General features: G+C 41.0%; 1 protein-coding gene across 2 annotated transcripts; it reads left to right on the top strand.

Moving 5' to 3' along the window:
- Positions 1 to 826: 826 nt before the first annotated feature.
- LOC107393009 (zinc finger protein 235) lies at positions 827 to 14,366 on the top strand. 2 transcript variants are annotated; one of them, XM_054752042.2, is made up of 4 exons: positions 827 to 949; positions 6,974 to 7,063; positions 7,142 to 7,223; positions 9,586 to 14,366. In XM_054752042.2, the coding sequence occupies exon 4, from the start codon at positions 9,815 to 9,817 to the stop codon at positions 11,426 to 11,428; it is 1,614 nt and encodes a 537-aa protein (XP_054608017.2). In that variant the 5' UTR covers positions 827 to 949; positions 6,974 to 7,063; positions 7,142 to 7,223; positions 9,586 to 9,814; the 3' UTR covers positions 11,429 to 14,366. The 2 variants fall into 2 exon arrangements, with proteins under 2 accessions (XP_054608017.2, XP_054608018.2); XM_054752043.2 differs by having other exon boundaries at positions 7,145 to 7,223.
- Positions 14,367 to 14,476: the final 110 nt, after the last annotated feature.

Below are 14,476 nucleotides of genomic sequence, written 5' to 3' on the forward strand. Positions count from 1 at the left end.
GAATTTTTTTCTCACTCTTCTGTTTAAGTGTATTAAAAGCCTAAATTTCTGTATAGTTAATGAGCATCAGACCCACGTGACCACCCTATTTTTCAGTTCATTTTACCATACCCAAATCATATTCATCACAGTTTATAACTCTGATTTCAGTGTTCAGTTACAGAGAACAGGAAAGTCTTGCTTTTATAAATAATGCAAATTATATTTAGAATGTACACCGAGCAGTGAGTAAAGGTAGGATTGTATTTTGTTAATTCTCCATTTATGTCCCGACATATTTTTGCTGTCATACGCAACAAGAATTCTCCAACATCAAGCTGAGCAGCAAAATTCTTACATTATGATGAAATCAGTATAGGTGCATGTGAGGGTCTAATTTAAAGCAAAATACATATAAGTTGATGAAAAGCAGGAAACATTTTATTTTATTTTCCACCAATTTTCTTGACTGCTTATCTTTTACAGTTTGTGGAGAGGTGCCTATCACCAACTGTCTGCAGGCAAGGGGTGGAGCCACCATTGGCACATGACCAGTCCTTTGCAGGGCAAAATTTCCTTTTTTAAAAAAAAGCTAATATCACAAGCTTCATAAGTTTGTACGTATGCCAGCTCCTAAAAATAAGTACAATTCAACTGCTTCATCAGGTGTGGAGGGTGCATGTAGAAAGTTTTCTGCCATCAGAATGCAGGATAGTTCAAACACTGTCTCTGTCACGAACTCCTCCTCCTGACCACCCCCTACGGACCCAACTGGCGGACTACTACACTTCCCAGCATTCTCATCACCAGCGTGTCTCGTCGACGTCATCACGCCGACTCTATTTAGAGAAGTGCCGCCGCGGCGGCGCTCATTCATCACTCAGTCGTCGTTCATGCCAGCTATCGATCCGAGTTCTCAGGCAGCCCTCAAACCAGGAAATGGATCTTTCCACACTGTCTCCCACCACCAGTAAGTCAGTTTCCTTATTTATTCGGAACTGCTGCTCAGTCTCGGCTCTTTCCAAGCGCTGCGCCGCCGTTCCCAGATCATGGCGCGGTATGGGGGCCAAAATTAAGACTACTGCCCAGCAGCAGGAGGCTATAGAAGTTCCGAAGCAAACTACTGATCTGATTAATGATAAGCTGGCGCCGGTAACTGAGAGGCTGGCGCTGCTTACTGAGAAGTAGCACCTTTACCGGCGTCACTACTAGATATGCTAGGGACTAGCTGCCCTCGGCTGGTCATTGACTGGATCTCACACTCCCTCTGCTGTCTATTAGCATGGATAGGCTAGCGTTAGCCTGGACGGGCTGGTGTTAGCATGGGAGAGGCTAGCCATTAGCGTGCCTAGGCTTGCCACTAGCTGGATTTCCTACCTCCTCGACGGACCATTAGCATGGATAGGCTGGCGTTAGCATCGTAGAGGCTAGCCATTAGCATGTCTCGGAGAGTCACTTACTCTATAAGATGCAGGTTTTTTTTTTGTTTTAACTTTTATTAAACGTATGACTTACGGCGAGACCTGCAATCACAGTTGCTTCTTTGACAGAACACACTGTTATACAGATTAACTTTAAGCATATTGTAAAGCTGACAGCCTGTTAGCGTTGATCAGGTGCTGCGTTAACTCCATTCTATTAATTGATGGCGTTTTCTTTTTAAATAGTTTGGTTTTCTTGCACATATCAGAGAAAAAGCCAGAGCTAACTAATATGTACTTTTCATCTCTGGATTTTAAATCCTTTGTATTGAATTACAGGTTAGTAATTATTAAAATTTTGATGTTATCTTTATTAAAACTATATATGTAAAATGTGTTTGATAATCATTTCCCTTAGGGGAACAATAGTTTTGTTGCACTAAACTTACTGTTGTCTCTGCTGAAGGTTATGGGATGTGAAGTTTTCTCCTCAGATGATCTTGTCAAAAGAAAAATAAGAGTATGGCTGAATTTATACTTTATACCACACACAGTAAGTCAAACTTTACTACAACAAACAGCTGGAGTTTGACCTGAATTTTAAAAGTGGAAAAAGAACTTTATTTAATTAGTCAGCAACCTGTAGCCTATTTAAGTCACCGCCTGCTAATCTATTAAAATTTAAAGCTCAATAAAACTGTAGCCATTCTTCAATAAGTGTTTTTGTAGATTAACCCTCCCACTGTTGAAAAGGTGTGTGACCCCACGAGGAAAGCTGACCATTGAGCAGTGTTGATGGTTTATCCCTTGGGTCCATGTGGTAGGGGTGAGGAGTGAACACCACCTCACCCCTGCCACGTGGACTTCAAGGGATAAACCATCAACCCTGCTCAATGGTAAACTTTCCTCGCGGGGTCACCCATAGACAGTGGGAGGGTTAAAGAAATTCATCAACATCACAACAAAGTCACATATTTTACTGATAAAAATTAGTGTTTAACAGTGTTGTAGACTTGTGTAGTCATTTTTGCATTTTGGTGCAATTTGTTTAAGGGCTGGTTGTTCGTTCACAAAAGGTATAGGAATGACATTCATGTAGTGCTACAAGTATTCATGTCTCAATAACACCCCCCCCCCCCAAAAAAAAATAAACAATACTAACACAAATCAAGAAGGAACACACGTGTCATCAGCCCATCTGTGTCTTAGCCATCAATATATGTTCATTTTATGTTGACACATTATCTTAAGTCCTGCTCATGACAGACTTTTTTTTTTTCAAGTGAAGCACATGATCAGGCATTTACAGTTTGATTATACACTTTTAGAGCAAGTTACTTTGATGCTAAAAACAGCAACTACTTTGAACACTAAGAAGAGAATTAAAGTTCAGCCAGTCGCAGTGCTTCCATGTACAAGTCTGCTCCAAATCATGAGCTGGCTGTTAACAGGTCTATTCTGTCCAACAATCTGTTGACATTTTGTATTAGTGAGTCTGGATGCTCTGGCACGACAATGTCAGCAGTGGAATCAGAGGCTGGTAAAGGTCCCTCAAAGTCATTGCCCCATTCACTGAGGCTGACCTGTGTGGACAAACAAATATTCAAAACAATATTAATGACAAAATTTTTTGCACATTTAACATGTAAAAGCAGAGCAGTACTCAACAATACAAATATATTTATCATACTGGTTGAGTTGGTTCCACTTCACTTGTCAATTGCCCGGAGATCCACAGCTGGTCAGGGGAGCGGTTTCCAGCAGAGGAAATGCGGTGTCTGTCCCAAGTTCTTCTGAAGACATTTAGGTGGGCGTTGATTCTTGGAATCATTACGTAGTGCAGGCACAGCAGGTGGATCTCATTGTCAGAATCAAGAGCACCCGTAGTTTCCATGTACTGGAACACTGCATGGTAGTTGCATACCACTGACTGCCACACATCACGCCAAAGCCTCTCAATGCGTTGATTAGAGCTGAAACAACTAATCGATTTAATCGATTATAATCGATTATTAAAATAGTTAACAACTTTTTTAGTCATCGATTAGTTGTTTAATAATCATATTTTACCGCATAAAGTCTATTTTTTACCACAATCTGACATCGGTTACAATCTGTTAAATTTGCCGCCAGTGTGTGGCAGTAATGAGCCACTGATCTACCAGTGGGGCCGTAGAAGAAGAAATTAGCCAATAAGTGCCCTCGGTTTTCATGACGTATCACGTTACTGACGCGCATCTTGCTGTGAGAGATGGCGGATCAACAACAAATACGGAAGAAAAATAGAAGCGACAAAACAAGAGAAACCCCGGACAAAAACCTCACGAGTATGGGAGCACTTCACTAGATGCCTTGAAAAGACCGGTGACCTACAAAATATGCAAAAACCATGGCACGACGGAAGCACGACGTCCCTAAGTGAACATTTGAGACGAAAACGTGGGGGCTGATGCAGCAGAGGAATGTCCGGTAAGTAACAGAAAATAAACAAGCTAACGCAGATCACATTTGGGACTTAGTGTTAGCTGAGTTCGTTATAGTGGATGTTAAACATGTTTTTTTTTTTTTTTTTGCCGCCTCAGTTTACGGTGTTCTACTTCTGATTGACTAGATGCAATCGTGAATCTCCTCCGTGTTGTGTATCATGCACTTGCCAAATTTAGCACGTCTGTTTAAAAGAATGTTCTCGTTAAGAGAAAAACGGCACAAACCCATAACTATGTTCCTCATTCAAAAAAGGACAACTCCGCGGAGAAAAATATACAGACGAGCTGTGTCCAGGTGAATATAACGCGGCATAGTTGTACACTTTCAATTTTTAAATACAGGAGAAATTCAGAAAGTCCTTTTTTAACTATTAAAAGGCTGTTTTACTATCTAACGCTGTAAAACGCCTCACAACACATTTTTGTCAAAATAAATGATCACTGTATATTGTTAATTAATTCAAATAATGTAATATTGATTTAGTGTTGCAGTGTGTGTGCTGCTTTATTTTATATGTGTACTTAATTCAGGTTATTTGTGTTTCTTATGCAGAAAAAAACAAGCAACGATGGACAACTACATGGGGAACAAGACACTCACCCCCAGCAATGCATACCACTTACAAACTCTATTCCAGATTCTACATTATTTTTTATGGAATTTACCTCTTATATTTTGATGCCAAAAAATTATTCTGGACTGATATTTTGCACTGTTTAGCTCATTTTACACTGCTGACTGTGGTCATGTGCAATAAAATAGATTGCAGTCAACTGCACAATTCTCTTATGTTTTTCTTTTTCTTAACTGAAATGTATTCATCTCTTGTATAGGTTAAATAGCTAAACAATAACAAACCGATTAATCGATTAATCGAAAAAATAATCGACAGATTAATCGATTATGAAAATAATCGTTAGTTGCAGCCCTAGCGTTGATTATGAACACTTCGGCCCGTGATGAAACATCTGCTCTCTAAAAAGAAAAAGCATGTTATCACAAAGACCTATACATCTTCCTCTATAGGAGAATTTGGTCTAAATCATGTACATAAATATAAATAAATCTAAAGATATAAAGAGAGAATATAATTTAGCCACACTGCAACATTGACCATGGAGACACTTTTTACCCTGAAGCCAGTAAAGGTGTAAGATGAGTATGAACCATGCCACTCAAAAAAAAGTGACATGTGATTTTTGCACACAGGGTTATGTGCAGATGGGGGAGCGACAGATGAGCAGTGTGGTGGACAAATTCTGATCCAGTCCTAAAAAAAAGGATGTTCACGATGAGGTTTTTCCAGTACTGTACTTTACAGAGGCAATTTTATTTATTAATTTTATTGAGAAAAACATTTAAATTATTGGTTGCCATCATATGTGAACATTACTACAAACAATATGAAATCCAATGGGGTTTCCCCACACAGGTGACCAGCTCAGTGGCCTAGTGGTAGAGTGTCTGCCCTGAGACATTGAAAATATATGTATCTCTCATATAAGCTCTTTTATACATTATCATATGCTATTTTCTACATTATGGAATCATGTTATAATATTAAGTGCTTCTCTCCTGCACAAGCTCTAAAAAGCTGCATAACTCCAAAAGGGAGTGAGACATTCCAGTTTCTCTCTGTACCAGCGTGTGTCTCTGTTATCAAGGATGTACCAGGATGTTCCTGCTAATCTCAGAATTACATGTTCTTGTGATATATTAGTTCCTGACTAACAAGGCAATTAGCTCCTGCTTATCAAGACTAATGACGTGCATCTGCCTGTGCAGATGTCAGACTGCGTATGTTACATTCCATTATTTCTCAATAAATACAGCTGCATGGTCAGAAGGAGTTTGAGAACACTTGGGTGCAGCAGACAGAACTAAACGCGGTGTTAGTTGGGAAGCTGTTCCGTTCTCCCCTCTGCAGCGGTGAAAAACAGACCGATCTTCTGGTTATTGACTCCACTCTCTCTACCAACAATAGGTTTCCACTCCATTACTCCGAACCTGTCTGGTCTCATAGAAGAAAAAGACCAACAACAGGGAGATTAGGGTTCAAATCCTGGTCAGGTCATACCAATAACTTTGAAAATGGGACCCAATGCCTCCCTGCTTGACACTCTGCTTAAAGGTGTTGGATTGGGGGGTCAAACCACCAAATAGTTCCCAATCACGACCGTGTCTGCAACTCACCACTCCCCATGGGGATGGTTCAAATGTAAAGGGCAATTTTCATCACACACCAGTGTGTGTTAACTATGGGACTTTAACTTAAACAATGGCATAAAACGCTCCACAAAAACAGAACATACCTATGGAAACACAAAGCTGCCACCCACACATAAGGAAATGAGCAGTATCACGTGATAAAATTGTATTAAATAATAATGAAGTTATCTAGACATGGGCAGTAAACTGAAAATTTATCATTACCAAAATTTACAACTTTTACCAATGTCATTTTGCCATTTAAAAATGAAAAGATCAGAGTAGGCTGCTGATGTCCATGTCTTTATAACTCATTCACTGCCATTGATGACAAAAGTCATCATTTTAAATCCAACCGTTCACCATTTGCATGTTTTTACTGTATATATATATATATACACCCTACAACCCCAAGACTGGAACAGACAGACAACTTTGAGGCATCAGCTGAGTTTTTACTCTATAGAGGAGAACAAGCAAACTCTGAAGCATGTTCTGAATCTTGCCTGCTCCTCATGCAGTTTTTATTAAACAAAGAGGGGTTGTTACTGTGATAAGAACCGAGTCAGAATGGTTCTGACCACAGAGAGAGAGGAACAATCCATACTTAGTGTTCTAGACACCCCCCAGTTTATCAGCAGCAGAAGGAATAGTCATGTGGGAGACATCCTCTTCTAGACACAAAGAAAGCTTGTGTTCTTTTAGCATAAGCCTCATCATACAGTTTCTACATGTTTCTATTGCAGACAGATAATATCACGCATGAAGCATAATATCTGAAAACTCTAACCACACATACACACACACATATATATAGGGGTTGGCTCTGTCCTAGTGCAAAAATTGCAATTAATCATTATATTTACGCCCCTCTGAAGCTTTTCCGATCGGCCGGGGCTGTCTGTTTCACTGATCCCAGAGCTGTGTGGCAGCAGGAGAGAGTGACACAGCAGTGTGCTGCTAAAGCAGTAAGTTAACCATCACATCACCACCCGTTCTAATAGTACTAAATATATTTTCTGTGCTAAATTTCTGTTCTTTCCCAGTAGAATATTCCTGAGCTGCAGCACATCACCTGCCCGGATCTAAACTCCTCCGAGGTTGTGGAAAAGCTGTTGCTGCATTTAGGTAAAGTAAAATCAAACGGAGCTAAATTATGTCTCTAAATTATGTCTCTAGCAATTTAATGAAGCACCTCATTATTCATGGCATCGGTCTGTGAGCAGAAGCATGACCGTCTCCTCTGTGTGGTGGTCCATTTCCCATTTTAACATTTATTCAACAATCACACCTTTTGTAGCCTAATTCTTATTTTAGATAACAAAATAAATGATTCTAGTCCAATTATTATTCTTGCTAATAGTTATCAATTAAATTAAAGGTGTCAACAGCTATTTTGTTTCAAATTTAATTTATTTTTATATATTAACAACTGCAGAAGTAGAAATTAAGTTTAAAAAATTTAAAGTCCTTAAAAATCTAATAGGTAGTCATTTTATCTTTTATTAGGCAGACTGGATCATTTCTCCAGACATCTAGGCTAGTATGAATCTGTTAGGGAAATTACTGACACTAATTGCTTATCATTATTGTAATACCAGTGCCCTATACACTGGCACTACTGGTTACTGAGGCGGTTGGTGGTCTTTATGTGCGTTTAAAAGAATTGCTTGTGTTTATTTCTGTTGATGTTTATTAATTTGTCTTCTTCCACAAAGTTTATGATCCATTCACAGCAGTTAAAGCGGTTTTCAATGAATGTGTTACTTGCCCCAATGACAGTCCGCTGAGTCCGTTACACACAGCCACAGTCCTCGCCACACAGTAAATAAACTGTTTGTCCCATCACAGCAACACCTGAGTCTAATCTGTGTTGGCTTAAGTAGGCTGGTGCTTCCACAATCAATTTACCAATCAAATGAGGCCAAGCCTCCTCTCAGGTATGCAGAAAGAAAAAAAAACAAACACATATGGCTCCTACAACTATAAACACTTATTGCCAATATAAATGCAATTTTTATCTGTGACTGTTAGGGTGTGCCTGTGTGCATGTCCCAGCAGAGAACATGATGTCGTCGTTGTCGTCTTCCTCCGCTTATCTGGGTCTGGGTCGCGGGGGCGGCATCCCAACTAGGGAGCTCCAGACCGTCCTCTCCCCGGCCACCTCCACCAGCTCCTCCGGCAGGACCCCAAGGCGTTCCCGGACCAGATTGGAGATGTAACCTCTCCAACGTGTCCTGGGTCTACCCGGGGGCCTCCTACCGGCAGGACATGCCCGAAACACCTCCCCGGGCAGGCGTCCAGGAGGCATCCTGACCAGATGCCCAAACCACCTCAACTGACTCCTTTCCATTCGGAGGAGCAGCGGTTCTACTCCGAGTCCCTCCCGAATGTCCGAGCTCCTCACCCTATCTATAAGGCTGAGCCCGGCCACCCTACGGAGGAAACTCATTTCGGCCGCTTGTATTCGCGATCTCGTTCTTTCGGTCATTACCCAAAGCTCATGACCATAGGTGAGGATTGGAACGTAGATTGACCGGTAAATAGAGAGCATGGATCGGCTCAGCGTCCGCATCACTGCAGACGCCGAACCAATCCGCCTGTCGATCTCCCGATCCCCCCTACCCTTACTCGTGAACAAGACCCCAAGATACTTAAACTCCTCCACTTGAGGTAGGACCTCTCTCCCGACCCGGAGTTGGCAAGCCACCCTTTTCCGGTCGAGAACCATGGTGTCAGATTTGGAGGTGCTGATCCTCGTCCCAGCCGCTTCACACTCGGCCGTGAACTTACCCAGCAAGAGCTGAAGTCAGAGCTGGATGAAGCTAGGAGGACCACATCATCCGCAAAAAGCAGAGACGAGATTTTCCTGCCATCAAACGACACACTCCACACCACGGCTGCATCTAGAAATTCTGTCCATAAAGGTAATGAACAGAACCGGTGACAAAGGGCAGCCCTGGCGGAGTCCAACCCTCACCGGGAACAGGTCCGACCTACTACTACTATATGCGGAGAACATGATGACCTGTTGAAACTAGTTTGAACTGGTCATTCCGTCTTATCGGTTCTTATCTGTTCCACTTTCCTGTAAACAGCCTGTCTTACAAAGGGTGATTGAAACCAGCCATTTCTTAGGAAGTTGTATACCCCTTACACGGTAATCAGAAAGGTGTTGACGGGTGTGTTTTAACTGAATGAAAGAAACTCAAGGAACAGGTTTGTCTGTGTCCGCTTTAGCGTGCAGCGGGGTGACGCACGTTTCATGCACTCCAAAGTGTCTGCATGTCATGCATGCTCCTAGCAGGGTTCAGCACCTGGTCCCATTGAACATCATTTCTACTGTTTATCCATCGTGGTTTCCTGTACATATTAAGAGGGCCAGGGGAGCGTTTCTCAGGCGGCCCTCGCCAGATGTAACATCAGGAGTAATCTGACCGGCATGTGGATTGACTCCAGAGGGTTAACATTTCTGTTTTGTGTGTTTCAGTGTTCTCAACACATTAACGGTGCTGATCAAAGAAGCAGCTCTTGAAGAACGGAGGCCCCTGTGTTAGCCAGAAGGACTAGGAGCCCCTCAATGTGGCTGTGGAAGAGGGGGAGCAGATTAACGAAATGGACACTTACGCCACCAGGATTTCATTTGCTGCAGTTTCTTGTCAGCTTGAGAAAGTAGTAGAGAAGACTGTAGAGGAGCAGAACAACACAGGAATCTAGATATGAACCCTGATGAAGATGAGTTAAACTCCTATGAGACTGAAATGATTGAGGATGAAGATGACCAGGATGGGAACAATTCTGACCTCTTGTCAGACTCTAAGCAAAATACTGAAGATGAAAACAAAGACTTGAATGAAAGTAGTTCTTCTAAATCAGATTTTAGGTCTGTCAAATGTTTTACCTGCCCTGAGTGTGGCAAACAATTTCGCCACAAGCAGTCTCTCCAGGAGCATGTGACCATTACAAGTCATTCAGATATGAGGCCTACAAGTATGAATAAGAAACTTGTTGGAGCAAAGCAAAATGTAGACTCGTGCAGGGGAGTCCAGATAAAACCAAAGTCCTTTAGTTGTGATGAATGTAGAAAAACATTTAGTCTAAAGTCATATTTAAAAAAACACATAAGAGTTCATACAGGAGAGAAGCCTTTTGCTTGTGATCTCTGTGGACAAAGATTTAGCCATAAGGGAGATCTAAACAAACACATGAGAGTCCACACAAGAGAGAAGCCTTTTGTTTGTGAGCTCTGTGGACTAAGATTTAGCCATAAGGGAAATTTAGACAAACACATGAGAGTCCACACAAGAGAGAAACCTTTTGCTTGTGAGCTTTGCGGAAAAAGATTTAGCCAAAGTGGAACTTTAAAGAGACACGTAAAATTCCACACAGGAGAGAAACCTTTTGCTTGTGAGCTCTGTGGACAAAAATTTAGTCAAAAGGGAGTTCTAGAGGGACACATGAGGGTCCACACAGGACAGAAACCGTTTACTTGTGAACTCTGTGGACAAAGATTTCACAACAAGGGAGGTTTAGACACACATGTAAGAGTCCACACAGGGCAGAAGCCGTTTATTTGCGAGCTCTGTGGGCAAAGATTTAGCCAAGATGGACATTTAAAGAGACACATGAGAGTTCACACAGGAGAGAAGCCTTTTGCTTGTGAGCTCTGTGGACAAAGATTTAGTGAAAAGTCATGTTTAAACAATCACATGAGAATCCACACAGGAGAAAAGCCTTTTGCTTGTGAGCTCTGTGGACAAAGATTTAGTGCAAATTCAAGTTTAAACCAACACATGAGAGTTCACACAGGAGAGAAGCCTTTTGCTTGTGAACTCTGTGGACAAACATTTAGCAACAGGAGCAGTTTAGACACACATTTAAGAGTCCACACAGGGCAGAAGCCTTTTACTTGTGAGCTCTGTGGACAAAAATTTAGCCAAGGTGGAACTTTAGTGAGACACAGGAGAGTTCACACAGGAGAGAAGCCTTTTGCCTGTGAGCTCTGTGAACAAAAATTTAGTCAAAAGGGAGTTCTAGAGAGACACATGAGGGTCCACACAGGACAGAAACCGTTTACTTGTGAACTCTGTGGACAAAGATTTTGCGACAAGAGAGGTTTAGACACACATGCAAGAGTCCACACAGGGCAGAAGCCGTTTATTTGTGAGCTCTGTGGACAAAGATTTAGTCAAGATGGAAATTTAAAGAGACACAGGAGAGTTCACACAGGAGAGAAGCCTTTTGCCTGTGAGCTCTGTGGACAAAGGTTTAGCCATAAGGGAAATATAAAGAAACACATGAGAGTCCACACAGGAAACAAAGCATCCATGTAACTAAAAGGGTTCCTGTTAAGCCGGGCGTATACTGTGCGACTTTTTCACTTTTTTGAGCCGATTTTCCACTCGTGCGAGAATCCACAAGATCGGGGCGAGTTTTGCTCTGAGCGTCGTGTCGGGGGGTTACGAGAGGCTATTAACACCACGTGACCAGCTACCGATCAGCAATTGTGAGCTCGCGCAGACTTGTGGAGTGTTTGATATTTTGCTCGTTCCTCGTGAGGGTATCGCAGTATTGAAACGGCGCTGAGAGCAGCTGCGACCCCAAAAAGGTCACGGTGCATGCGCAATCATGCATCAACACCGCTCGTCCGCTATTTTCCTAATAACACACATTGTTCGTTTTTATTTCTACACGTTCTTTTACTCACAAAGATTGTCAAGAAAGCGTGTTTGTCGTGTTCATGTCAAATTAAACTGATCACAAAACATAAATTTACTTTCTTTATTTCGTCTTCCTCATCCAACCCCCATAAATCCCTGTGTGTCCCCCTGCAGCACTCCCGAAGGACAACAGTCGAGACAAAAAAGTCTGACGTGTTGAGTAAAAACTGCTATTTGTAGCATATTTTTACGTCCGACGTGTTGCTACAGTGTGAGCAGTCACCTCCGAGAACTGGGTCATACAGTGTGAGCACATGACTCGTGAGATCTGCCCTGCGAGGAAGTCGTACAGTTCGAGCTGAAGCTGAGTGCTACGAGTGAAAAAGTCACAGTGTCTGCCCAGCTTTATCCTTGTAAATGTATCAGTGACCCCCCCCCCGATAATGTCATTTGTTTAACCATCCACCTTTGAAACCAAAATTATTTCCTTGAATGAATGAGTAGCCTACATGATTTAGATCATTAACCACAATTAGCTGTATTCAAAGGACCAGTCAGGTGGTGATTATCATGTTAAGAAATGATAAAGGACAGCAGAGTCATTAAACATACAATCCAATTATTTATTGTACAGGTTAGACGAGATCAAATGCTGCTGTGATGGTCCCACCACCCACTTTATCCCACCATCACATAATCTTTGTGAAAACGCATGATTATGTGCCACATTACCACCACAAACTCACACTTATAAATGACCAAATGCCTCGACTTTGCAGCAAAGTTGCGGGCAAGTTTTGTTGCTGGTTAGGAGGAACAATCACCAGCTGCTTCTCTTCATCTAATGCCGGGATCACACTGTGCGATTTTTGTCCGTCTTTGCCAAATCCCTCGTCCTGAGCAGAATTGTGACAAAAAACGGTCAACACCAGGGTGCTTGGAAACCTACGATTTCTGTCTGCGATCGACTAATCAAAACACACCTTTGGAATGCCAAAGCAGCAAGACTCCGCCTCTCTGAGCTTCGGTTTCAATTTATGTTTAAAATGCGGATTATAAATTACACACTAGTTTTTATTTCTATTAGGCCAAGTTAAACTGAAGTTATACTAAAATAATTAAACTACATTTTTAATCCTCAGATAAATTGTGATAACTGTGATCATGTGATCTGTGAGAGGGACAGAGGAAGCTCTGCGACCGCGGGTGTGAGCTGTCACATGGAGTGGATCTGCGGAGCAGTGAGACAGAAATCACGGCAAAACTTTAGATATTACAGGCATCTGTGACAGATTGTTACTTCTCTGTTGTTAAACGGGTTCTCTTGTGTATAAAGGAGAAGGATGAATGACCAGCAAGCAGATCACTGTTTAGCTGGAAGACGGGAAAAGACGCTAAAAATAAATGTTTTTATGTTTTCAGCCTTGTTATGGTTAGCGGTCTGCTTAGTGACGTATGCTTTGGGAGGTGTGCTCATGATGCAGCGTGTCCTGCAGGAGAGAGACGTCGTACAGTCTGGCTCACTGAAATCTTTCTATACAGTGTGCCACCTTTCTGGAGTTCTCAGTGTGACGTGAACAATCCTGTGTGACGGCCAAAAATCTCACAGTGTGATCCGGGCTTTAGGGAAGGCTTTCTCAAAACAGGAGTTTTTCTCTCACCTTTTTTTCAACTTTCTAATTTACATAAAAAGTAGGTCACACACTTAGCTTAGACTTAATGGCATGCTACTTTTGACCACACTTTCCTTGTTCTGCTCTTGTTATGCCTTTCCTCGTATCCACCGATTTCCCTCTTTCTTGTTCATTTTCTCTCTCCTTAATTTTTTTATTCATAATTTTTATAAACATTTTTTTTAAATATTTTTATACTTGCATTGTTTTTGTGAAACGCCTCGTTATTTTTATCTTGAGGCGCTATATAAAAGATTGTTTTCTTATCTTTTCGTTCTTTATTCAACAAGAAGAAGAAAAGTGTTGGTTTAGATTCTAGGTTCTCTAGAAATATTCTTTTATAATTTTTAATGTTTTTTTCTTTATTGTGATTTGCTGTAAACCTGATTATATGATATGTACTTTAGTGTAAATACACAGAACCATTGCTGACATGTCATGTGGAATTGTTGTAAAACCGGATGTTTGAAAAGAAACAGGCGAGCTAAACCAGAAGCGGGAAACGTTTAGAAAATGGGGAATGACAAATTCAGGGTATGGCTGCAGCCAGTTATTGGTCAAAATAAAAAAGGAATTTGTAGTTTTTGTAAAAAATACTCATTTTTATTTAATCAACATACTTACATTTTATCTTTTACTTATCAAGTTTTTGTCTTTGCATTTAAACTTCAGTTATCTTAAAAGTTTTGCTCATTAGTTAAGGGTTTGTTTTGTTTTATTATCAAACAGAAATGTATATAAAATAGCTAAAAACATTTTTTGTTAATCATTTTCTTATTTACATGTTTTATCTTTTCTATCCTGACTAGAGACACAATTACAGAGGAATAAAGGAAAAGATGTGATTGAACATTTTAAATGCTTTATGTAACTTGTTCTTTTACTATTTTAAACTTTTATTCATTAAAAGGGTTTTTGTTTTTGAACCCAAAAGGAAACATCATCTCTACTGGTGTATTTCTGACCTAGTCAAATGTGTTAGTGTCAGGGACCGAGCAGTAAGTCTCCAGGACAAAGGTATAAAAAATATATATATTCTCCATTTATT

Source organism: Nothobranchius furzeri, chromosome 8 (genome assembly GCF_043380555.1).
Source record: "Nothobranchius furzeri strain GRZ-AD chromosome 8, NfurGRZ-RIMD1, whole genome shotgun sequence".
NCBI lineage: Eukaryota > Metazoa > Chordata > Actinopteri > Cyprinodontiformes > Nothobranchiidae > Nothobranchius > Nothobranchius furzeri.

Excerpts from the sequence above, each read along its gene's own strand:
- LOC107393009 (XM_054752042.2), top strand. The coding sequence starts at position 9,815 with ATGAACCCTGATGAAGATGAGTTAAACTCCTATGAGACTGAAATGATT.